The following is a 26023-nucleotide window of genomic DNA, read 5'->3' on the forward strand; positions in this document are numbered from 1 at the left end:
GCGCGCATATGCATTTTCATTGCTTGTTCATTTAGCAAGATCGCAGCAGCTTCATCTTTGTGACCGGGACTGCTTGGCTGTCACTACGTTTGCTTAGCAGGTCATCACGTCCCAGGTGTCGTCACGCTGTGTTCTTCTTTTAACCTAAATCAAAAGGAAGGTAACACATTGTTCCTTCAGATATGAAGCTCTCTGGAGTCAGCTGGACTTTGAGTAAGTTGAGTCATTAATTATCAGAACTACTGAAGCTCTGTACGCTCACTAAATGTAATCGTCAGGAACAACCTGCCCTACAGATTTGATTTGGGTTAACTCTGGCAAGAAGTACTCTAAATGACACTGAGAAATAATCATTAAAAACATGAAATGGGGTTCTGGTAATACATTTTTTTAAAAATATATTCTTACCTTGATCTGATCCAATCCTCAGCCTTGTGCTGCCAGGTAAAGATGTATATTTTGGGCAGTAGCATCGTAGCCAAACGAAGTACTTCTGGCATACTGCTTTTAATACCAAACAGCATAAAAGCAGTGCCAGGATTGATTGGGTCAGGGAAACATAACACTCATTTGGAGATAAATGGGGCTGTGCAGAAGCTCTTCCAGCTCCCAGGTAGCCCTGATCACAGAAGCCTCACATGCGCATGTCACGCTGGCCCCAGCAAAAATACCAGCCCATCCGACATGCGGAGTTCATTTTCACAGCCTCCTTCATTCCTCGCTAGAAATGCTCTGAAGCCCCACGCCTACGTACAGGAACCAAATGCTGAGAGGTGTGGACTCTGTCTGGGGTACAGTGCTTGCAGTGGAGGGGGTACAACGCTGCCATGCTCATATGGGTGAGCTGCCCCTGCTCAGTTTCCCAATACAGCCAGAGATTTACCTGATCTGGAAAAGAATTGTTGTGTGCACCACTTGAAAAGAGTCAAGGTGCTGCAGCAGTCTGGTCTTGGGTGCTGATGGAACTGGGTGGTTGCAGGATCCAGTTGCTGGGACTCCCTTGATGGCGCTGGGACTCCCTTGATGGTGCTGGATACATTGATAGTTGAGTCCCTGTTGAAGATGGTCCTGCTCGCTGGTTCTTTGCTGGGTCCTCAATCTGACTGGCGCTGATGGGAAACCCGCTACTTGCAGGTGCTCTTCTCTGCCTCCTCGTCGGTGGACTTCGATCGCTCTTTGTTTTCTGTCCTGCTGCGCTGGCAAAGAAGAAAGGGAAAGCCAGAGAAAATTGCGCTTATTAAAGGGCTTCCCCTCCCTCCCACCACACAGCTGTGTAGCGGGTGATGTCACACGTTGCTCTGCCATGGCTCATTACCACTGGTGTGAAATTGTCATCAAGTGAGCATGCACTGCAGTGTAGAAATGTGATGAATGCTCACATGATGACTATTTCTGACCTGAAATGCTCATCTGATGCAGTGAGTACCGGTACTCTCCTTGGTGATGGAGAAGATCCAGTAATCTTGGGGAGGGGGGAAGGAAAGAAGTGCCGGTACTCAGTACCAGTGAGTACCGGCCCACTTAAAGAACTGGTTTAACATATACCTTGGCTTCCTGGCACTTACCTATTACCATAATCCTTAGCTCATCACTGTAAATGGACAGTAATGAAAAGATAAAGAACAGGAGAGATGAAAACGAAACTTCACTGAAGCCACTTTTATTCACTGAAGCCACTTTTATTACTATGTGTTTGTGGTAGGACTGCTGTGTAAAATGGGACATGACCTCTTTCACCATCAAACAGGAACAAGGTTATTTTGTCTAGCGATCTGAAAAATGTCAAGGGCATCAGAAAGTCAAACTGCCGTGGATGAATTTGGAGGGATTGTTTGTGTGCATCTGGAACAGTTGCTTTTGATTTCTTACACCAGCTGGCATGATTGAAAAGGCTGCGAAGAAACAGTGTCCTTTGTCTGACTTCTGTTCTAAAAGGATAGCATTTTACGGTGCTTGCACTCTCATCACGAGACCCAAAAGAACCTTATGTGGTCTGAGGAAACATACTTTCCCACCTCAAAATTGTTTAAGTATTGGTCTTGCAAACCTTTCAAGTACTTTGTGTATCATGTAGGGTGCGTCTGAAAAGGTTACATGAAGTTAAGACAAGCAAATCCTGAATTTCTCATTCAACAATCAAAATATTTCTAAGAATACATGCCGCAAAGACATACGTTTGAGAAAAGAACAAATGAATGCCAGATCAGAAGTGAGGCAGTTTTTCCATATATTCCATGTACATAAAAAAGTATGTGTAAGTTTATCTTATAGCTATCTAGTAGTTCGACGTGTTTCAGTTGTAAGAAAAAACATTATAATGCAGGTTTTCATCAGGACGTAAATCTTCCAATTAATTTAAAACAAGTTGGAAAAATGTGTGGGGGAGTGACAGCGGCATCAAGTCTTGGATGCAATAAAATCAGACGCTTGGAAGGAGGTATTTCTGACAGCTTCAATCATATACCTTAAATAGAACCTCTGTAAGAGACCGTCAGCTTTCCTGCTAGTCAGAAACAATTTACTCACAAAGGTCTGTTCGGCTTTAACAGAAATGATCAATGCCAGAGTACTTGCTAGATGCCCGAGTCCTCCCCACCCCCAAGAGTGCCAGATCTTTCAGACTACGTTTCAACCAACTTAGCTAGTTATGCAGAATCTACTGTACCTCTGAGAGACTCTTGATAATGGGCTGAGACGCCTCTTGTGGGGGTACCAGGTGCTATGCGGAGATACATGGTTTCTTCCACATATGCTATAGAGCTGTCCAGTTATCTGTGAGTACTAGTGTACATTGTCAAAATCCTGTATTGAGTAGACCCATTGACTTTTTTGCCAAACGTCTGCTGCTGACATGACAAATAACATGGGGGATACTGAGGACAATGGGCTTTGGTGAGAATATTTGCTCTCCTGGCTAAAAGGGACATTGCTAATTACTGTCAATTGAAGACCACCCAGCCCAAGAAGAATGCCTGAGTGGTATGGACAAATGCTCACCAGTGGATGAACCATTTTTCCAGGCTGAATGCTGTCCCCGTAAGCAGGGAAGGCTTAGGGGTCCATGGTGAAACCGTCTTCGCATTTCTACTTGGTGTCTTCTTACATACATGGTCTGAGTCTGTTCTGAGACCAGAGGTTGAGGCACTGAAACACAGTTCTGTGTTATCATTTTACTACATTGATGTATTGTAATTTCATTATGTTACTGTTATAAAATGCAATAAAAAGAGTTTTGATTAAAAAAGTAATGCCCATTCTAGTAGAAACACTGAAATCTTAAATAGCTGTTTCTACTTTGACCTTGATATAAAGACTTGACAGAAAAATATCTGTTTCAATCCATCAGGGAATCAAAAATAAGAATAAAAGATGAAATACTCGTGTTCCTTTTTAGTGATCAGCTGGCAGGCATTACTGTGAAAGTGGTCGGTTCATATGACATACCTGGTCATTGGAGACCACAAGAGCCCACAGAAGTGGGAGCTGGAGTCAATTTTCCTTATTAAGGTAAACATTAAAGGCAACCCTTTAGCCACATTTGTATGGAGGTCAGAAAGTATTAAACACCGTGTTTTAGAAAATGGGCTTCAACAAGCTGATATACAGAGGTCCACCCGAAAGTTGTTAGAATTCTTCTGAAAAATAATACAATGTAATGAACATTTTCTTCCCACTCTTTAAGAATATTCAGTGTGTTTATATATTGTTTCTGTTTTTGCTCTAATAATTCTCAGCGTCAGGACACCCTTCTCTGGGTAACCGTGCACTTTACAGGTCCAATTTACATATAAATTTAAATAGGCAGGACCGCCAAGTCTTTGTCAAGAACCGACAACACTTAAAGCATACATGTGCTTTGACTGCCCAAATTCTTAACATTTTATCTGTTCCTCAATAATCCTGATTTTACTTTTTCTTCAATATGCCAGCTGGATTGTATTCTTGTGGCACGAAAAGCTGATGCTGAAAGTGCTTCATAATAAAAGTGAATTGAAATAACAATAAGTTTACAGGCTACAACCAAGGTTTGGCTAAAGGATGAAAGATGGCAGTGGTAACAGCTACATTAGTATGAACAATAATAAAGACCATTGATCTTCCGGCACCTTTTTAGCATTCATTTTAAAATATTTCAAATTAAGTACATCAGCATGTTATTTTGGCAACAACAGACAGTTTTGTTCACAGAAACACACATTCAATTTCCTTTTGTGTTCCTTTCAGTCTAACGTCTGCAAGCTGATGATGTTAAATAGAAGCTTTTGTCTTATGACTTTCAATTGCCTTGAATTTGCTAAAATATTCTAATTATTCAGAGCACTGCAGAACTACTTGGAGGATGTGGGGTTACCGTCACATCTGCCCAGCATTGCATCTGGGGAATCAGATTTGAGTTCCAGCATTGGGTTAACATCCTAAAAGCCTGGGCCAGTCACCTAATCTACCTGCGCCTAAAACAAAAGACCCTCGATGACCTTGTGTAAGGTAACTGGGGTTCACGTAAAGTACTCCAGTGTCCCTGGGCGTCGTTTGAGCAATAAAAAACTGGATACAAATAGCACGAAAGTGTGATGTTACACAACGAATAGAGGTATATTTGTTTGCAGTAAGTTCTTGAATAGACTTTAGCTATGCCGGCCACATTCAGAACAAGTCACCCATACTAATTCAGAAATGCAAACATACACCACTGTGAATCAACCAATTATAGAACAAAATGCATTATTTTGTGCGTGACAAACCTTAGTAATTTAATGTTAGTGATAAAACAGCTTTTTACTATCCATACATACTTGAATTTATCAACATATTTCGCCAGCCTGCCTGCATATTTTATCAGTGATAAGCCGATTGAACTCAGGGGTCGATTTAAATATTGGTGGATTGGGAACTCCGTTGCAGCACAATGATCCGCCCGCCCGATTTAAATGTGGGAGGACCATAGGTTTGACTAAATTAAACAGGTGACATCTCTGTGAGGGCTATGAGGTACTTTACTTCATTGCTCTAGCAGAGAAATAGGCCACTGGTCGAAATCTAATTCAACCCCTCAGTCATCAGTGTCTATCTGTTCTTTGAAGTTCCTCAAGCTTGCAGTATTGAATTTCTGGTAGGTTTCACCCTCATGCTATGTTAGGTTGGGTAATTCACACATGTGCATTTGTGTGAACTGCCATGTGATGATTTTAGTTCTAAGAATGAATGGATAGTAGCATGCATTTGGTTCCTTGTTTGTGATTGGCTCATACAACAGAATACACCAGTATCTGGCCACTGTGTAGCAGCTGAATCATGAAACTGAATAAAACAACAAACCTTTTATAGCAGCGGTTGCCAACTTGTGGTCTGAGGCCTCCCATGGGTTCATGACACATTCCCAGGGGTCCGCAGGTCTGAGCCAGCCGGAAGGCACTTCTCCACTGGGGCCTCTCGACAGAAATGTGCATGTTTTTAGAATTATTCCTACCTTCATGCAGCAATTTTAAAGGCACTGCAAAGCTCCTTGTAAATTCAGCAGCATCAAGATGACTCTGGTGATTAATGTACTTGCTGGAGAGAGATGGGAGATTTGTCTAGCGGCAAGTTTGACTCATCTAAGGTAGCGCAGATGGGTAATATGCCTGCTTCAAAGAACGTGTATCATGCAAAGAACAGTATGTTATGTGCATCGCACAGTGAGTTACTGCTTTTGTCACAGAGATTTGTTGTTACTGTGGAGTTCCTAAGTTACAGTCATAATCTAGCACAGTGAGCTATAAACTGCCATCAAAGAGCTGCATGCAAACTGCATGGCACAAATTATAAAGTTATATTTTTTTCCCACTCTTTCATTATCCTTATTCTGCTAAAAAAAGGTTTGCTTGCGTAGAAATGCATTCTTATTATTAGTGTCAACGCTAACCACTGTGTTATGTTCTGAATCCTGAGTCTGTACGTCTCCAGACCAAGCACTCTTAGAAAATGCCTTCTAGTGTGAATGACATGTGAATCCTATACCTTGTAGTCCTCTGTAAAGTGCTCTGACACCCTACACTGGCATAAAAGGGGCTATAAAACAAAACAAATGAATTACATGTGACAGGGAGGTTATCGAGCGATGAGAGGCTCTCATAGTTTTACGTCCTTTCCCCACCACATATTAATGTGAAAAAGCTTTCTCATGTTTTATGTACCTAAAAAATAAAAACGAAAACTGCTTGGGAAATGTAGAATCTGGCCTGAGGATTCAGTTTTCCTAAATAAAACCAAACATGGAAAAGTTAGTTGCTGAGATGCAGCGCCAACCTTCCCAAGAAATGTTTTCAATTTTTGAATTTTTTTCAATATATATATAATTATATCTTTAGGAAGTCGAATATTTGTTTGGTGGGTAGTTGTTTGTGTATTTCTTGCGACTTACTGTTTTAATGTTTGAAATTTAAATTGTACAAACAGCTTGGGGGTCCCCGGCTTCCAGTAGTGATTCAGTGGGGGTCCTCAGGAGTCAAAAGGTTGGGGACCACTGTTTTATAGGATTTCATCTGCTGTGTTGATGGTTTAATTTCAATGGCAAAAACACCCAATTTCACGACCAAATATTTACCTACATTTCTCCCCAAGATTAACTCCCCAAATTCATTTAAAAACTGCACTAGATTCTCAGGTCTTTTGTGTTTTGTAAAGTGTGTACAGGTATTCTCCTTTAGTTTTTGGTAGGACACTGCGTGTCGCTGGAAGTCTCTTGTGTGTTTCCCTGTTACTCTGGTGTATTTTGTTGTAAATTTCATGTATCCATGGGCCTGAAATGTATATAATTAGGAACGTGCTGCAAACAGAACTGAAACGGTAGCAGAGCACTGTTGAGCAAGACAGGTATAATTGAATGAACAAACAGATTAGACCAACAGCGTGCATGTGTGGGGTGATTGATGGTAGGATACAGCAAGAGCATCATGAAAATAGAGCATTACAGAAATTGGCCTTTCTGTAAAGGATAAGTTTCATAGACGGAGTGACAATGATTAATCATCGCTGCATGGAAATTACTGTTTAAATGAAGTAAATTCCAAACCTCAAATTTGCTAAACCTAGACAATCTTCCTGGATCTAAAAAGGCAAGAGTATTGTGCTCTTAAAGTTTTCTTAACTCCTCATGAGGTCTAAAGGCCTGCTTCATAAAGGTATACTTATGTACTCTAATGTAAGTGGCCGATTTTTTTCTATTCACAAATGAACATTACAACTAGTATCTGCACGAATCCGAAGTCTCTGCGCTTAAAAAGATAAGCCTGTCCTGTCTTTTTTATGTGGGAAGTCTCTGCCACGAGTGCGGTGACTCAACAGTCGTAAAGATACTAGTCGGAAAATTATTTTGTGAATAATGTTTTTTGTAAATTTACACTAAAGTGTAAGTTTACCTTTGTGAATCAGGCTCTGATTATCGCAGTTTCTCAGGAAGCGAAATCTCATATCCGGGCCATGTCTGTCACTCTTGGGCACAAGTCGCTTTATACCCTGGCTGCCAGAAATGCTTTTGCCTTTTGACTTGTACTTAAATGATTGGAATCCTGAGGCCTTCCAGGTTAGTTAGATTCTAATGTAGAGTAAAGCTTCACTTGTGCAGTAGTATGAAGTAGTACAGAGGCAAAGTGAAGCATCACAAAGCTTCTGGTTAGGGCAGTTTACCAATGATTAAGAAAGGGGGCTAGGATTAGAGAAGCCTGTGATTGCTAACAGTTGCTGCCACAAAGGTTAACTGGCCATCTTCCAATTGCTTATTTCTGTATTTGTTTGCTAAATCAATACTAATGAGGTGAAATCGTTGTCTAGACTTTAGTTTCATGTGTAGAAATGACAAAATGATGAAGTAATATAATGAAAATTATGCCGCATATTTTACCTTTTTTTGCCACATAATTTGGTGATCCTCTGCTGTAGTACCATCTTGCCTGGCATGTTACCCCCATTTTTACATGTATGTAAGTTTGTTTTTGCCTGTCTCACGGGGATCCTGCTAGCCAGGACCCCAGTGCTCATAGTTTGTGGCCTGAATGTGTGTACCTGTGTAGTGACTAACTGTGTCACTGAGGCTCTGCTAATCAGAACCTCAGTGCTTATGCGCTCTCTGCCTCTAAATTTGTCACTATAGGCTAGTGACCACTTTTACCAATTTCAGTTGGCACACTGGAACACCCTTATAATTCCCTAGTATATGGTACCTTGGTACCCAGGGTATTGGGGTTCCAAGAGATCCCTATGAGCTGCAGATTATCTTTTGCCACCCATAGGGAGCTCAGACAAACCTTTACACAGGGCTGCCACTGCAGCCTGAGTGAAATAATGCACACATTATTTCACAGCCATTTTCACTGCACTTAAGCAACTTATAAGTCACCTATATGTCTAACCTTCAATTGCTGAAGGTTAGGTGCAAAGTTACTAAGTGTGAGGGCACCCTTGCAGTAGCAAAGGCGCCCCCACATAGTTCAGGGCCATTTCCCGGTACTTTGTGAGTGCGGGGACACCATTACACGTGTGCACTACATATAGGTCAATACCTATATGTAGCTTCACAATGGTAACTCTGAATATGGAAATGTAACATGTCTAAGATCATGGAATTGTCCCCCATGCCAAATCTGGTATTGGGGAGCTAGTTCCATGCATCCCCGGGGCTCCACTATGGACCCTGGGTACTGCCGAACCAGCTCTCTGGGGTTTTCTCTGCAGCTACCGCTCCTGCCACCCCACAGACAGGGTTCTGCCCTCGTGGGGTCTGGGCAGCCCAGTCCCAGGAAGGCAGAACAAAGAATTTCCTCTGTTGCACCCTCTCCCTTTGGAAATAGGTGTTAAAGGCTGGGGAGGGGTAGCCTCTCCCAGCCTCTGGAAATGCTTTGAAGGGCACAGATGGTGCCCTCCTTGCATAAGCCAGTCTACACTGGTTTAGGGAACCCCCAGTCCCTGCTCTGGCACGAAACTGGACCAAGGAAAGGGGAGTAACCACTCCCCTGTCCATCACCACCCCCGGGGTGGTGCCCAGAGCTCCTCCAGTGTGTCCCAGACCTCTGTCATCTTGTTTACAGAGGTGTGAGGAACCTCGGGAGGCCTCTGAGTGGCCAGTGCCAGCAGGTGACGTCAGAGACCTCTCCTGATAGATGCTTACCTGACTAGGTGGCCAATCCTCCTCTGAGGGCTATTTAGGGTCTCTCCTGTGGGCTTTTCCTCAGATAACGACTTGCAAGAATTCACAAGAGTTCCTCTGCACTACTCTCTTCGACTTCTGCCAAGGATCTAAGCTGGCTGCTCCAGGACGCCTGCAAACCTGCAAGCAAGAAAACTACCAGCGACATTGTAGCGCCTAATCCTGCTGGCATTCTCAACTGTTTCCTGGTGGTGCATGCTTTGGGGGCTGCTTGCCTTCATCCTGCACTGGAAGCCACGAAGAAATCTCCCATGGGTCGACGGAATCTTCACCCTGCTTCAGCAAGCACCAAACTTCAGCTTCACCGGTAGTCTGGGACCCCTCTCATCCTGACAAGCGTGGCCCCTGGAACACAGGTGGTGGACCCAAGTGACCCAGACTGTTCAGTGGTCCAACTGTCCAAATTTGGAGGAGGTAAGTCCTTGCCTCCCCTCTCCAGACAGTAATCCTGTGCACTGCGTCAACTGCAGCTACAAGGGCTTCTGTGCACATTTCCACAAAATCCTGCATGCACAGCCGAGCCTAGGTCCCCAGCACTCTGTCCTGCGATGCTCAGCTCCCTGAGTTGATCTCCAGTGTCGTGGGACCCTCTTCTGCAATGTTGAGATGACCGCCGTGTTCAGACTTCTTAAACCCGTGTTCAAGGGCTTCTGCAGCTGCTTCCTGCTAGTGCGTGGGCTCTGTATGTTGCTGAGGGCCCCTCATGTTGCTGAGGGCCCCTCTGTCTCCTCTCCCAAGTGTCGACATCCTGGTCCTTCCTGGGCCCGGGCAGTACCCTTTTTCTTCAACTGTGACTCTTGCAGCTAGCAAGACTTATTTGCAGTATTTTGCCAAGGAAACAACTCTGCATCCTCCAGCACTCCGTGAGACATCATTTGCGCAAAGGAGAAGTTCCTGGCATCTTTCAATGTTGGAGAATCTTCAGCTTCTTCCATCCGGAGGCAGCCATTTTGCACCTTCATCCGGGGTTTAGTGGGCTCTTGCCCCCCCTGGACACTTTCGCAACTCTTGGACTTGGTCCCCTTCCTTTGCAGGTCCTCAGGTCCAGGAATCCATCTTCAGTGCTTTGCAGTCTGTTGTGGTCTTTGCAAAATCCCTTATCACAACTTTAGTGTGTTTCTGGGGAAGTAGTAGTACTTTACTCCTACTTTCCAGGGTCTTGGGGTGGGGTATCTTGGACACCTTTAGTGTTTTCTTACACTCCTAGTGACCCTCTACACACTACACTAGCCTAGGGGTCCATTCGTGGATTGCATTCCACTTTCTTAGTATATGATTTGTGTTGCCCCAAGGCCTACTGCATCCTGTTGTACTCTACAGTGTTTGCACTACTTTCTGACTGTTTTACTTACCTGATTTTGGTTTGTGTGTATATTTTGTGTATTTTACTTACCTCCTAAGGGAGTATATCCTCTGAGATATTTTTGGCACATTGGTGGTTATTACAACTTTGGAGGAGGTGTTAATCCGTCCCAAAAGTGACGGTAAAGTGACAGATATACCACCAGCCGTATTACGAGTTCCATAGGATATAATGGACTCGTAATACGGCTGGTGGTATATCCGTCACTTTACCGTCACTTTTGGGATGGATTAACACCTCCTCCAAAGTTGTAATAACCCCCATTGTCACTAAAATAAAGTACCTTTATTTTTAGTAACTATGAGTATTGTCTTTCTTATGATATAGTACCTATATGATATAAGTGGTATGGCATGAGCTTTGTATGTCTCCTAGTTCAGCCTTGGCTGCTCTGCTATAGCTACCTCTATCAGCCTAAGCTGCTAGAACACTACTACACTTTACTAATAAGGGATAACTGGACCTGGCAAAAGGTGTAAGTACCATTGGTACCCACTACATGCCAGGCCAGCCTCCTACACCTGCCACATAATTCCAATGGCCGATCATCATGTGGCAAATGATCCCAGGTTCTGGATCGTTTTAATATAATATTGTAATCACTACAGTGATCAGAATACAAAGATTGCGTACTCTTTCTGTTCGGTTAAGGAACACGAGTTAGAGAATCAAGGTCTAGCCTCTTTATCAAGCATGACAGATACTCATATGTTTCTGCATGCTACTGTAAACTTAAACACTTCACTTGTTAAGGGCTATCAGGAAGACATTTTTTGCTATCTCTCAGTGGTCTTTGTAATAGGAAGATCGGATGGTCTTTAAGGGCAGTGACCCCGTTAGGGCATTACGCCACTTATTATTTTGGCCCCTGACCCAACAATAAATACATTAAGTAAAACGTTTTAAATATATTTTAAAGTGCAGCAGCTCTACAGGTAAAATAGCAGCTTATAAGGGCATGGAGTTGTTAGTGAGGTCGTAAAATATCCTATGAAGCCACAGAACAGTCGTTGGGGGTTTAAAGGGCAAACTGTGAGGTTCAAGGGGAAGCTGTAACATCAAAGAGCAGCCAGGCCGGTCATCAGGCTTCTCATGAGATTACCAAGTGACCCATAATGTCTCCGAATCAAAGGACAGATCTAGTATTGTATGCTATTGCTACTCCCAGCGTGAAATTTCACATCTTATGTTTGTTAGCCTTTGCCGATTGTCATCACAAATATCCACTGTAGGCTGTACTTGGAGTACAAATCTCACACTAGACACGGGTGGCTTGTTCTGGTATCACGGCACAGAATTTAGCATCAAGCCAAATAAGCTTTTTTATGCACAACCGTAGAGGATGGCATCATCGGTGTGCGAGTCTTAGCAAACCTAGCACTATACAATTCTTTAACATTCGCACAACGCAGAGCTACACATTTTCATGCAGCACTGTGTTGTGCGAATGTTGGTAAATCCAGGCCTGCTTTTGTCTGTACATGTACTAATTGCATGCTTTTTGTCCTTCGTTGTATTTCATTACTCTGAAATCATGCCCACTATTCCAAATGTAATGCAGCCAATTCTCCTTGCTCTCCTATAAGATTTAGAACCTGGTTTAAAGTTAGGTGGACAATGCACTCCACCGCAAACCTTAAGGAGTGCCTCGCCTACTACACAGTGCTCATTATAATTGAAGCGAAATTAATGGCTAACTAAAGGATTTTTTGGAAGAAATATGTAAGAAATACTGTATTTCTTACAAAAAATCCTTTAGTTAGCCATTAATTTCGCTTCATTATTAATGTGCACAAAGTCACATTAAATGGATCCGTGTTGAGTTGTTAAATTGAAACACCCTTGAGGATCAGAGATGGTACATAAAAACACAACACATGCACGTCATGGGTCATGATGAATGAAAACACTGAAGCACTTGGCAAGTCTCATGCTTGCTTTGCACAAAATTACACTTCAAAGGTTATCAAGTATGCTATTCTAATTTAATTAATGAAAGCAAACCACGACTACTGCACCCAGAATGCATTGTGTTGCACAATGAAACTCCAGTCCAAGCAGCCTTCAGCCTCATTCTGAGTGCCTCATGTGGGAAACTAGCACTTTGTTGCAGTACCCCCCACTCCCACCTTTTGCGTGGCTTCTGGATGCAACTTGGACTGGAGTGCACTAGAATCCCGGTAACCAGGTTCCCAGTGTCAGTATTCTTTCCTTAAAACATTGCAAAGGTAATTGGATACACCTTTAGCTACCCCTGTAAAACCCCAGTAAATGGTACATAGGTACCCAGGGCTTGGGGTACTATGGGTAGGCCCCTGAGGGTAGTAGCACTGATTGTGATACCCTCTAGGGCCATGCATCCAAATGCCTCCTGCACTGCCATTGCAGGCTGGGTGTCATGGTGAAAACCTAAAACACAAACTCGACATGGCGCTGTCTTTGTGCCCCGTTCACAATACACTGGATACACTATGGGTAAGTCACCCCTCTGGCAGGCCTTCAAGCACTGGGGCAAGGTGCACCATATCATATGTGAGGGCATAGATGCATGAGCAATACACCCCCACTGTGTCCTTGACAAACCTGGGACATAGTGAGTGAACAGAGCAGACATTTTAATACACGTACTGGATAATGGTCAACATGAGTGTCCAAGTTACATTATGGCCACTCTTAACCATGGGTTGTTTGGTATCAAACATCTCAGAATGACAAATTCCCTTGAACCGACTTACCTCCAGCTCCAAAGGGAATCTTTGCACACATCTTCTGGCTCACCAATTCCCTCTGAACCCCGCCGCCCTGTGCCCTGCAATGAAGAACCTGCTGTGCCCTAAGGGTCCTTCACCCCTTGCGACCTGAAAACTCCAAGGGGACCCCAAGGAACAACCTCAAAGCTTACCTGCACAAACCTTTTCCAAGTGGTCCCCCCTAGTGGCCCTGAACCAGCTCCATAGACTTTTTCCCGCAGCTCCCGCCGGTACTGAGAGGCGCCCGAACTTCTCCAGCTGCCCCATGTGCCCATCGATGACCTCAACCGACCTGCAGGAGAAGAAATTGGTAGAGCAACTGTGTGACTTTATATGTATTTTTAAAGGTGACTTTCCATTGATTCCGATGGTGCGTAATTACGCACAAGACTATTTTTCTTAAACTTAAAAATGCATATCTGAAAACGTACTGAACCAATTTTGATAATCTTGGTCTTAAAAATTATATAAAAATCTGCAGTGTTTTTATAAATTGGTCACAAGTTATTCCATTGAATGTGTGAGACGCATAATTGATACCGTGAGTACAACAAATGCTTTACACGTCTCCAAGATAGGCCTAACCGCTCGACCAAGCTACCTTAAAAATTAGAACATGAGGTGATCTAGTTTTTATCCCTGTATACCAACGTGTGCTTGCCTGGACCCTCTGCACAGTGTGCCTAGCTTTGCACACTACATAGAGAGCCAGGCTCCTACACCTCACTCCTGTTGTGAAATAATGCTGAGACCGGAGTATGTGCCTAAGCGATTTCCACCAACCCAGCAGTCTCTGAAAAATTAGTAAGTGGTCTCTATAATTGCACATGTCATCTACCTAGTGCTTCTATCCTTTGCCAAGCAGCAACTTTCCTTAATGCACTGATTTTGTGAAGCGGGGGGGCTCTGTCGAACCCCTCACTGCAGGAGCATTTCCCAACCATGCTATTTTAACAATTCCTCACTGTATCCAATTCAAAGCTAAGAATAGCTCCCAGTTTTCAGCCCCGTCCACCCCAGGGGCAACACTTGATCGGAAAGATTGGGGGGTGGGGGTATAAGCTTCAGATTTCACAACAATCACACTGGCACAAATCCACTCAACCACTCGCATTGGCGAGTCTTAATTGATCAGGTCGAGCTATTTTTAATACTTGTCCCTTCTGGCAAGTTGACACTGAACAGGTGTTCTGTTCAGTTGAACAAAGGAGGGCCAATTAAAGATGCCTTTAAATATTGTTCTTATGTCACATTTGTTCTGTGTCCAGACAGAAGTCAAAAGTCAGTTTTTCTTACAATTAATTTTCCTTCTGAATGCAGAGTTCCAGGACTTTGTAAGGTGAACTGTGTGACTTGCTGCTTAGAATGTAAAATAAAAGGATATAGGGTGTCAGGTTTTTCCTAACCCACAACATTTAAATGACTAAGTCAACTGTGCAGACATTTCAAAATATATTTCAGTAGTTGTGAAAGCCTTTTTTATATTTCTGTGTGATGAAAAAATATTTTAACAGGATGAAAAGAAATCTGAATACTTTACATGTTGATGTGCAAAGGATATGTTTTCTGAAACCCAATTTTCACAGATTGTTGATAGACTATATAGTTTTATCAGTAAAGCTGCAAGTTAGTGGCGAGGTTTTTGGACATTTCTTGCAAAGTTACTGTGTAGATGATAATATGTTACCACTTCATGGTTTAGTAATATATTTATTAAAATTGAGCGTTTAAACAAACTGAGAAACACTCCTGCCCTGATGGCACTGTTGTTAGTAAACTAAAAGAAGTCCTAGGTTATGTGGGCTAGATTCTTGTGACGCATGCAGCAAACTTTAGTCTACTTAATCAAACAAAATAAGTTTATTTGTACTGCAGAAATGTTGAGCTCACATATTTAAAGGTGCAATTATATGTGAGAATTAAGAAAAAGGCGACTGTAAACTGTTTGCCTAGGGTCACACAATTTGAGACCAGTTTACAGGTCAAGTACATTAAAGTTAGGTCGAGTAGATTATTTAAGTTACTCGACCTGCAGGTCTAGTAACATTTTTATGATTTTTCAAGCCCTGTAACATTCCTAATTACGGTTTTGTCTTTCTAAGTAGAAAGATAAAACAGTATTTGGTGCCGGTGTTGGTGCTGGTGGCAGGCTTGGCGGGGCTGTGCATTTCCAGGACTTGTACTTTTTGTCAATGGGGAGCTGGAATCGTGTTCCCCATTGACAAAGTAAAGACATGCACGTTCGCTTGTGGCAATTTGGCATTATGCACTATATGGCCATTGGCCATGTATGTGGAGTTCTCCACCTCCCACCAGCAGTCTGCAGCACAGTCACAGCACAAGGGCACAGCAATCAGCCTCTGAGCTAAAGAATCCTGCATCCAGCAGATAACTTGAATTGGAATTCAACTCAGCTGTTACAATATTGAGTGCTCAAAAGATAGCACAAAGGTCCTGTTTAGTGAGATGTTCCTTATCTATCTTGTCAGTTTATTTACTGAATAATTTAAAAAAAAATTAAGCAGCCTGTTTGGTTTACTTCTTGCATTTCTTGCTTCTTTTACCAAAAGGATTTTGACAAGCAGTTTTGCAAGTCCGAATGTTACATGCTATCATACTCAGAGTAGATGCACAGCACAGAATGAATTCATTCTTTTTAAATAAAAATATATAAAAAATATGATGTACAGTGAAATCTCTTGGGGTAAATGTTGGAAAACAAGAGGATTTCTGCTTTACCCACCACCACCACCTCTATCTACCGTTTTTGTCTTTGTACTGAGTTAGAAAGATAAAAACCTGTGCTGTAATTACTTGACGCAAGCTTAAAGTAGCTGTTCCGACACAATTACAGTGGGTGAGGGAGGGGACATGCTTGGGGATGCTCATGTGACTGGAACTGAAATCACTGGGGTATGCCTGACTTCAATCTGTCTAACTTGAACATATGGTTGCTCTGAAACTCAATACTGAGCATTTGAGTCATTGCAGAGTCCTCCAGTTTATGTTTTAGCAGCAACACTCTCGTTAAGTTATGTGGGTTCATTTCAATTGCTATCTGATCCAAAAGACCTCTTTATTTTTTGATAACTTTGTTCTGCCTGTCAACTGCAAGATAAGAGGATGCTGCAGCAGGTCATGATCACTTTGCTGGGCCACCACCATTACTTCATGAACAACAGCTGCATCGTTTGCAATGTTTGTAAATGATGCAGATGTTTTTGATAATGTAGTGGACTAGCAAGGGGAGCTGATGGAGTTCCATCATCAGGATGCGGGTGATGTGATCATATTTCTTCATACCCCTTAATGAGACGTACAGTGCCTTGTAGGGTGTCCTACTGCCTTTCAGTGTTTATTCCTTGCCAACTCATTGCGTCCATTCTGACAAATCACAATAATTTGTATTTCCTCAGTAAATTTCACTTGTACAAATATACAATTAAATAAGGAAATCTGTGTGGTACTCATCATTTAAATCTGTCTATTGATGTCATAACTACACTTTCACAGTTGCCTTATTAACCTTTTTGCATGCTCAGTTGTCTTAAAATGCACTGTTTGCCCACTCTTTTTTCAAAATGTTCTAAGGTGGAGAACCCTCCTGAACCCCACTTAGGACAGTCAGGCTCATTCGCTACAGTTGCCCACGACAGGTCACTCATCACAAACTTTTACGCCCCACAACTTTCAAATGTCACTAGCCACCACTGATGTCTTTCTAGCTCTTTTTATTGTAGTGAAAGCTGGTATGATTGGCCTGAGGTCAGGAGTCAAGGGGTGATGGAGGGGAGGAGGGAAACAGTCTTGGTGTTCTGAAACCCATGCAGCCACTATCCAACAGTGCTAGCCCTTTCCTCCTCTTTATATTCCTTTCTCCCTTTTTGACCGTCAACTTTTTGTACAAATTGGGGAGTATGTACGTTGTGGAGTAGTGCTCTGTACCACTGTCAATGTTGCATGAGCCGCATTTAATTTTTTTTTCTTCCTGTTTTGTAATTGAAACGTTTCTTGCTTGGCAGAAATGCACCATTTACTATTTACTTATTTATTTCATTCTGCAGTAACACAACAATAGATTTGAAACATGAAGGAAAACGATGCTGATCCGTGTATGGATGGTGAGAAGAGCCTTGCTCAAACAGATAATTGTGTGACAAGCCAGAAAAACACTTCTAGCCAAGGACCATTCCCCTGCACACAATGTACCAAAAGCTTTCACATGAAAGCAACTCTTGTAAGTCACCAACGAATTCACAAGCGACTGAGACCATTTTCCTGCACAGAGTGCCATATGAACTTTGGTATGAAGGAAACCCTGTTAAAGCACCAGAGAATTCACACCCAGGAGATGCCATTTTACTGCATTGAGTGTGAAAAAGGCTTCACTCAGAAGTATCATCTAAAAATCCACCAGAGAATTCATACTGGAGAACGGCCTTTTGCCTGCTCTCAGTGTGATAAGAGCTTCAGCCAGAAGGGAAATCTTCAAAGGCATCAGAGAATCCATGATGACAACCCCAGAAGAGAAAGACGATTTTCCTGCACACAATGTGATAAGAGCTTTAGCCTGAAGTCAAAGCTTCTAAGTCACCAGAGACTGCACAGATTTGCTAATGCCAAGAGCGGCCTGAAGGCAGTTCCTCAGAGACGCTATTCCTGCTTACAGTGTGATAAGCGCTTCAGTCTGAAGTCAAACCTTCTCAGTCACCAAAGACTCCACAGACTAGCTACCTTGGAGAGTGAGCGGCCACTAACCCAGAAACCATTTTCATGTACACAGTGTGAGAAGAGCTTCAGTCTAAAATCTAATCTCTTAAGTCACCAGAGATTCCACTTCTTAGCCAATGCTGAAATTGACCGGTCGCTGATACCAAGGCCATTTTCTTGTTCGCAGTGTGACAAAAGATTCAGTGTAAAGATTAATCTTCTCAGTCACCAGAGACTACACAGTTTAGATAATAATCCTGAGAGCAAACAGACTCTACCCCCGAGAATATTTTCCTGCACACAGTGTGATAAGAGCTTTAGTGAAAAATCAGATCTTCTAAGTCACGAGAGAATGCACAGTTTAAATAAATCTGACAGTAATCACTCGCCACCCAAGAGACAATATCCTTGCACACAGTGTGAGAAGAGTTTTACTATAAAGATATGTCTTCTAAGTCACCAGAGGATACACAGGTCACCTAACCCAGACAGTGACCGGACCTTAACCAAGACACCATTTTCATGCAAGCAATGTGAGAAGAGCTTTAGTTTAAAGTCAAATCTTTTAAGCCACCAGAGGCTACACAGAGCCAGTAACCACGAGAGCTTCCGGACACTAAATGAAAAACCATTCACATGCCCCCAGTGTGGAAAGAGCTTTGGTCTAAAAAGAGTCCTTCAAGCACACCTGAATGTCCACACAAGGCCTTTTTCCTGCACAAACTGTGGGAAGAAGTTTAGTCAAAAGTCACAGCTTAGGAAACACCAGATAAACCAGAGATGCCTTGATAATCCTGAAGAAAATAACCCAGAGAGTGGAAGAAGCTTTGTAGGCAACTTGCAGAGGAAGTCTGCACTCCCCTCCCAAGAAAAAATTGACAAATTGAATGAAAGGCATCATCAGTATTTAGAAAGAGAGAAAAATATTAACTGGGATCGGAGGACAAAAATGCATCCCATGTGGGGCAGTATCTATGCTGAAATGCAAGCAGAAAATAAAAATCTTAAAAAACAAGCAGAGAAAGAGATACAAGAGGCCCCTACTGTCAGTTCCCGGCCTGTGGTTCTAAAGGCTGCAACATTCATTTTCAAATCTCTAAGCACTGCTGCTCCACCAGCACCACCACCAGCAAAGGTAGTAGACGAGGTGGCGAAGACACCTACCCCAGCTCCTGCAACAACAGTGAGTAAAGAGACCACCAAAAACCCTACGCCTTCTTTTTGGTGTCTTCCACCACCATCAGTGCCTCAAGCCCTGCCACAGCCAGATTCAGACTCCAAAGCAGCTGTGGTCAAAAATGGATCATTGGAAACAAAAAAAGAGAGCAGTGTTTTCACCTCATGACAACTTTTGATTAAATACTCAGCACTTGTAAGGTACACATCATTTAAATACCTAGTTTAGCAACATGAGCCTCATTAAAAGAAATGCATTGTTTGTTCACAAGGGAACTTGAAACACAAATTATCATAAGTTGCTTTCCCCAAACGTTATGAGTACTTTACAATGAATCGGAAGAAAAACAGTTTTACGAAGTTCCGTTTCTCCTCGCTATTTCTAGTTTTATGTGACAGTGATGCCTCTCAAAATCGTCTAGAGCAGTAGGTGTTCCTATAGTGTGGTGCAATATTTCCAAGAAGAATGGTGCTTTATGATTATGTGAGCATTAGGCTGGGCCATGATTTCTCATCAGCTCCATATATCCAGAAGACCAATAAGTTTCTCTTGTGGACTGGCCGAGGGCTATCTGTTTTCAACCTCTGTTTAGTGTGATGTTCTGTGAAAGCAGTCTTAAATATGTATCAGCTCATCGTTGTAGCTGTCTATAGGATGCTTAACTGTTGGGTATATGAAATGTCCATCATCTGGGCACAATTGAAAATGTCTATTTACGAGTTTTGGGTGTTTACAAATACACCCCAACTTTTGCGCCGTGGAATGTGGTAGACATTCTTGACACACAAGAGAAAGGCTAGTTTGTGTCCAGTTGACTACTTCGGCAAGGTTGTGGCACAGACCTTAGCAGCATTGAGATTTGTTGGTATCTTTGCTTATTGGACTGCCTTCAGATATCTTAGTTCAAGTAAACATCGAGCAGGAAGGCACTAAACTCCTAGACATTTATAATTAACAAAAGTGTTTCATCAGAGTTATAGTCTTCATTGCGTTTTTGATCCATTCATGTGAAATGTAGAAACATTTCTTCTAATGAGCTGCAGAAAAGCCACACACACCAGACTGAATTTACTGGCAGAACATTTCTTTGCAGGTTGATGCAGTGCTTCTAGCTTACAAGGAGGAATAAGGATGCTTTTCACCAACATTGTGGAACAAAGAACCTGAAAGGAATGTATTTACATGTTACAGATTTGACCAGATCCGATGAGCCTTATAAAGTTTTGTTACAGGATGAGAATGTTTGAATGAGCTGCAAATGCATGACCATCTTGAGATTTTAACAAGGAAGGGATAAACATGACCTTCTCAAGGAAATAACAGACATGAAAAGACAAGAAACTCATGCACCCTGGCTTTGTTCAATGGACAGGTCAGCGTCGGAGCACTCTGTGCTTTTTTAGGAAATTGTCCAGCTTAACAATACTTGGTAGAAGCCTTTATGGCTTTAGTTAAGAAGAGTCACAAATAATAAATGTTCTAAGTAGGGTGAAAGAACATTTAAGCAGAGATTCCCCTATTTCTGGCTCACCTTCTTTTAGGAGTCTTGCTGCCTGCAGGCTGGCTTGAATCTACTGCTTTAAAGATTTTCCCTTCTTCCATACCTGCATCCCTCTGTGGGCCATGCTCTGGACAACAGTATGAGTGTTGTTTCAGGCCAACACATGGGTTCCTCAAGCATTTATTACAGCCAGAAAATGACAAAGTGCGGAGGTTCCGTGGCCATTGTAACGGGAGAAGAGTGATGCCTAAGACACCTGAATGACCATGATAGTATCAGAGGCACAGAATGAGAAATGGGTGTTTGCTGTGAATGAAATAGACCCAGATATAAGAGACCTTAAAGTCCATTATTTTTTTTTTTTCTTTATTTCTGTTGTTTTGCTGTCCGCCTTCCTAATCTGGTCGGTGCTTATTTCACAAACTTGGCATTTTAGGAAAGCAATACAGAATATGATTACCCAGAAATAATATTATATAAGGAAGCATGACACCTCATGGAAACATCCAGGGAGTAAATTCTGAAATGTGCATAAGCAGTGGTTCATGTAACCACAAAGCAAATTTGTGAGGTTGTAATATGGCTCTTGAAGCCACTGATGCTGCCTCCTATCTTGTGAAATAAGGCATACGTCTCACAAATTCTGCGAAAACGAGATTCTTGTAACGATCGTTGCCAGGGATTAAAAGGCAGTGAGTTTGGCCAAGGTAGTGGCTGTCAAAATGCGATCCTAAATAGGTGATACAAAGTAATACCAATAATCAATGGGTGTGAAAGTTGCATGCATTGCGCAACCGAGCACAGTATTATATGTGATTCAAGTGCATGACCTCTGTAGGATAGAAATGAAGTCAGTCATCAAAACATTTTTTTACGGTACCATTCATTAAGGAAAACATGATCAGTCCTAGTGGGATCTGCTGTAATGGCTATTCTTTTTATGAGAATCCACTCTTCCCAAAACCATCAGGTAAGGCACACAAAATAGCATATGGTCAAGAGAATATATTTATCTTTCTAATACCATTGGTAGTCTTTTTTTAGTACAAACATGATCCTTAGGTAATCTTTGGAAAGATTCATGTTGGATTGTGCTCCTTTATCAGGACCTCTTCCTTCTAGTTCCTTGGTGGAAGGCAAAGTGAGAAAATGAACACCTCTGTCTTCAAAAGATCCAGGAACTCAATCTTTGATATAAGTGCTGAGAACCAGATGTTACCAAAATTGTGACAGAGTTACATTTTGTGAATCATACGCATGGGTTATAGAGGTAAATGGTCTTCTCTGAAAGATTAAGGAAGAATACATTCCCTAGTGAGGAGGAAACTCTTCGGTCCCAGGAGATGTACTTATGACGTTTGAAACATTCATGGTAGAAAACAGGCTGATCTGGAGAACAACACAAACTCTAATTCATGAAGAGTAAATTGATTAAGCCAAATGAATTAAGCAATATTGCAGCTGCAAACCATGTGATTCGCAAAATCTTAGGTTTTGCAAACTCAGATTTCTTAATCCTAAGTGTTGGTTTATCAAACTACACCGAATTGCATCTAGATGGGGGTGTTAAAGGGGGCATTCCTTCCAAATTACAAATGTGTTCCAAGCGGGACACTGTTTTTTTAAAGCAGCACCAGTTCCTTTAAGGACACAGGGATGATGGTCTGGAGTTCCTTGCAGGTCACCATCACTGTGTTTGTAGCTAATCACAGAGATTTTTATAGCATCCCGACTAATTAAGCAGCTGATTCTGTGACCGTCTGCAACGGGATAATTTGTGACACAACCTATTAGTACACAAGTTGCATCTCAAAATTAAAGGAAGGTCACAAAAAGTAAGGGTTCAATTTGTGACAGATTTTGCAACTAGTCCTAGCACATCTGGCCCATAATTGTTATTGTATCAGATTTTGCAGGATATCACCCAACACCAAAGATCTGTTGTCAGCTGATGAAATCGAAGTGTGAGGTTATTATTCTGCTTATACAGTTTGATCAATGTAATTGTGCTCCCTGTGCAGACCTGAAGAGCTTTCTCCAGGATAATCTAGAGGAAACAATTGATGAACCAGAACGATAGGGGTTACCCAATTGCTCAAGGGGATGGGGTAGATAATAATCACAAAAATAATAAAAAGTGCCCCTAAGTCCAAATTCAATAAAAAATATCTCAGGAGGTGTTTAGTCTATTTAGCAATGTTTACTGTCTCCTAACAATGTTTGTACACTCATAAAATGCAGGTACCAACGACCCCACCTGGGAATGTTCAACATATAACATATACCAGTATTTATAAACTCGAAAACTGAAGACCAAACATAAAACAAGCAATGAGAGGCCTAGAGAGTTCCTCACAATACAGTCTAGAAAGGAACATCTGTTGTTTTTCATCGAGCGTCCGCCATCGCAGATAGAGTCAGTGTTTCGGCCCTATTACGCCAATTTTTGAGGACCATCATCAGGACAAAATATAGCCTGGGTCACAATAAACTACGACAGTGGTATTTACCGACATATAGGGGGTTATTCCAACTTTGGAGGAAGTGGTAAACCGTCCCAAAAGTGACGGTAAAGTGACGGATATACCACCAGCCGTATTACGAGTCCATTATATCCTATGGAACTCGTAATACGGCTGGTGGTAAATCCGTCACATTTGGGACGGATTACCACCTCCTCCAAAGTTGGAATAACCCCCATAGTTTTGATCTGAAATATATCAGGCCTTGTAAAGGGCCTTAAACTTCCAAAATGCGGTTAGACCGAAACTCAAATGATAATTCAAGGACAAATCCGTTGTTGATACTTAGCAAAAAAAACTCATTCAAAGAATGTAAGCAGTCTCTTCTGTTATTCCTAATTACTGTTTGGGGTGTGGGGTCTGTAATTCGATTCACTCCACCAACCTCAGGATAAATACTTATAAAAAACAATCTTATCCCAACAGCATTTTCAACTATTTGTGCTATTTACAGATATTATTTTGGTTACGGGATGGGAAACAGCATTGTGATTCACACACAAACACACTTAAGAAAGTATGAGGTCTCTTGTAAGGTAAATTCTGTGTATTCAGAATCAGAAAATGTGATAAACTGCATTTCTTCGGTCCCACAACTTGAACAGAAACTGATATTGATTACTCAGTGTCAGCTAATATGCACCCATGAATAACCACTACTAAGAAAGTCCAAACAAAATAACGTTTATCACATTTTAGCCAAAATAATATCTAATATATAATTTCAAAGTTGATAAAATAATGATTTAGGGCCAGATGTAGGAAAGAAGCAAATTGCGACTTGCAATTTCGAGTCCGTGCGACTCGCAAATTGCAAGTCGCAATTTGCTATGCAGAAAGGTGTCTCAGACACCTTCTGCGAGTCGCTATGGGGTCGCAAAGACCCACCTCATTAATATTAATGAGGTGGGTCGCAATTTGCGACCCCATAGCGACTCAGGGCACTCACGGGGATGGAGGCCTGCTGGGAACAGCAGACCTCCATGTCCGTGACTGCTTTTCAATAAAGCAGTTTTTTTTTTCTCCAAGTGTAGCCCGTTTTCCTTAAAGGAAATCGAGATGCATTTAGAAAAAAAAAACGAAACCTTTTGTTTCGGATTTTTTCAGGGCAGGGCTCCCTTGGACCACTGCCTGCTCTGAAATTTTTTTTTTGGGTCCAGTCACAAAGGGGAAGGGGTCCCATGGGGACCCCTTCCCGTTTGCGAGTGGGTTACCATCCACTTCAAGTGGATGGTATCTGCGACTCCATTTGCGACCGCGTACGCGGTCGCAAATGGAATTGCATACCATTGCGACTCGCAAATAGGAAGGGAACACCCCTTCCTATTTGCGACTCGGAAATGCATTTTGCGAGTCGGTTCCGACTCGCAAAATGCATTTCTACATAGCAAACACACATTTGCGACTCGCAAACGGCGATTTTCGCCGTTTGCGAGTCGCAAAGTGTTTGCTACATCTGGCCCTTAATTCGGAAAAGAGATGACGTTGATATTTTCCTCATTCATAAGCTTAAGGCTCCTAGTCTTAAGTATATGCTTCCTGTTAGATTCATCATAGCCATCACTTTATCAATCTCTGGACCTATCTTGCATGGTCTATGTGTTTTCTCTTAAATTGGATCATCATTTGTTGAGAGCAAAACTTTGCTCTGATGGAGAAAAGGCACTGGCTACAGTGGAACCTAGACCTGCACAAATGAAAGAGAGAGGGTCAGGTTGCTTAATGCAAAAAGCATTTATAAATACATTTACTTCACAATCAACATATTAATTTATATAACACTTCCAAATGTTACCATAGAGGAGAGATTACAAAACAAGTTTATTATGATTACGAATTTCTTCTCTATGACAAATGAATGATGGAACTCCTAGTAAACCAACCAGCCACCCACATAACCCTTCAAAGTAGGCTGATCACGCTAGTTTTCTTTTAACAATGACAAGGGAGGTGGTTGCTGTATAGCTCTCAAGTATAAAATCCATAGGCAAAAAACATGTTTCTCAAGATAAACCTTCTGTTCACCCGATAGAGATCAATAATCCATCATTTTAAGCTTCAGGGCTTCAATACATCCTACAACACACACGTTTTCCAACATTCATTTCGAGGCCACTGTAAATGCCCAAAACATTTGATAAGGGAATACGCTTATTCTTACTTAGTCAAAATTGTGCCATGCCTCTTTAGTAGACATCTGGTTGAAATACTAATGTATACTATCTCTGAAAAATGATTTTAAATTAATCTCTTAACAACTTATTCTTATTAATGAGGCGCAATGTAGTATTTTGGTGAGAGCAAAGAATGTGACATGCAAAAAGTTCTTAAAACACTTTGGTACAAGAGGGAATAAACCCTCTCTTAATGTTTGGAAACTCAAACAAGTTTTGTCGAGTTGTCAATTTGCAGATGTCGGAGTTCAAATTGAACTGCTCATTAAAGGCCTTAGCCTGTATGGTAAGTCAGGCTACAGTGATAGCTGTCTAGATAAATATAATTTTAGCTAGCATTAATGCTGCCACAAGCCAGGTCCCCGTATTATATCAGTTACTTGTTAGATGTTTGAATCTGTTAGGTTAATTTGGTACATGAAATCCTGCAAAATCAGTTTTAGGGCTGGTTTTATAGTGAGTAGGGTGTTGTGGGAGACACTTACTTTATTGAAGTGTTAGCGCTTTGTCTCTGCTGTGTGAGCTGAATCAGGAGGCCATTTTTACACCTGTCTCAAAAGCTGCTATTTTAGGGGATGCCCCTACCCGTTATGAGAGGAGCTGACGCACAGACGCACTGCTGGTGCACCCCGTGCACGGCCTGTG

The 26023-nt window shown here is 42.0% G+C and overlaps 1 protein-coding gene across 2 annotated transcripts in view; it reads left to right on the forward strand.

The window, feature by feature from the left end:
• Positions 1–23271, forward strand: part of LOC138304293 (oocyte zinc finger protein XlCOF6-like) — a 129658-nt gene extending 106387 nt beyond the window's left edge. For both annotated transcript variants that reach the window (XM_069244237.1, XM_069244238.1), the window contains exon 2: positions 17359–23271. In XM_069244237.1, coding sequence (XP_069100338.1) covers positions 17382–19349 — 1968 coding nt within the window. In that variant the 5' untranslated portion in view covers positions 17359–17381 and the 3' untranslated portion in view covers positions 19350–23271. The remainder of the gene's footprint in view (positions 1–17358) is intronic.
• The last annotated feature ends 2752 nt before the right edge of the window (positions 23272–26023 follow it).

The sequence above is a fragment of the Pleurodeles waltl genome, chromosome 7 (genome assembly GCF_031143425.1).
Source record: "Pleurodeles waltl isolate 20211129_DDA chromosome 7, aPleWal1.hap1.20221129, whole genome shotgun sequence".
NCBI classification, from domain to species: domain Eukaryota; kingdom Metazoa; phylum Chordata; class Amphibia; order Caudata; family Salamandridae; genus Pleurodeles; species Pleurodeles waltl.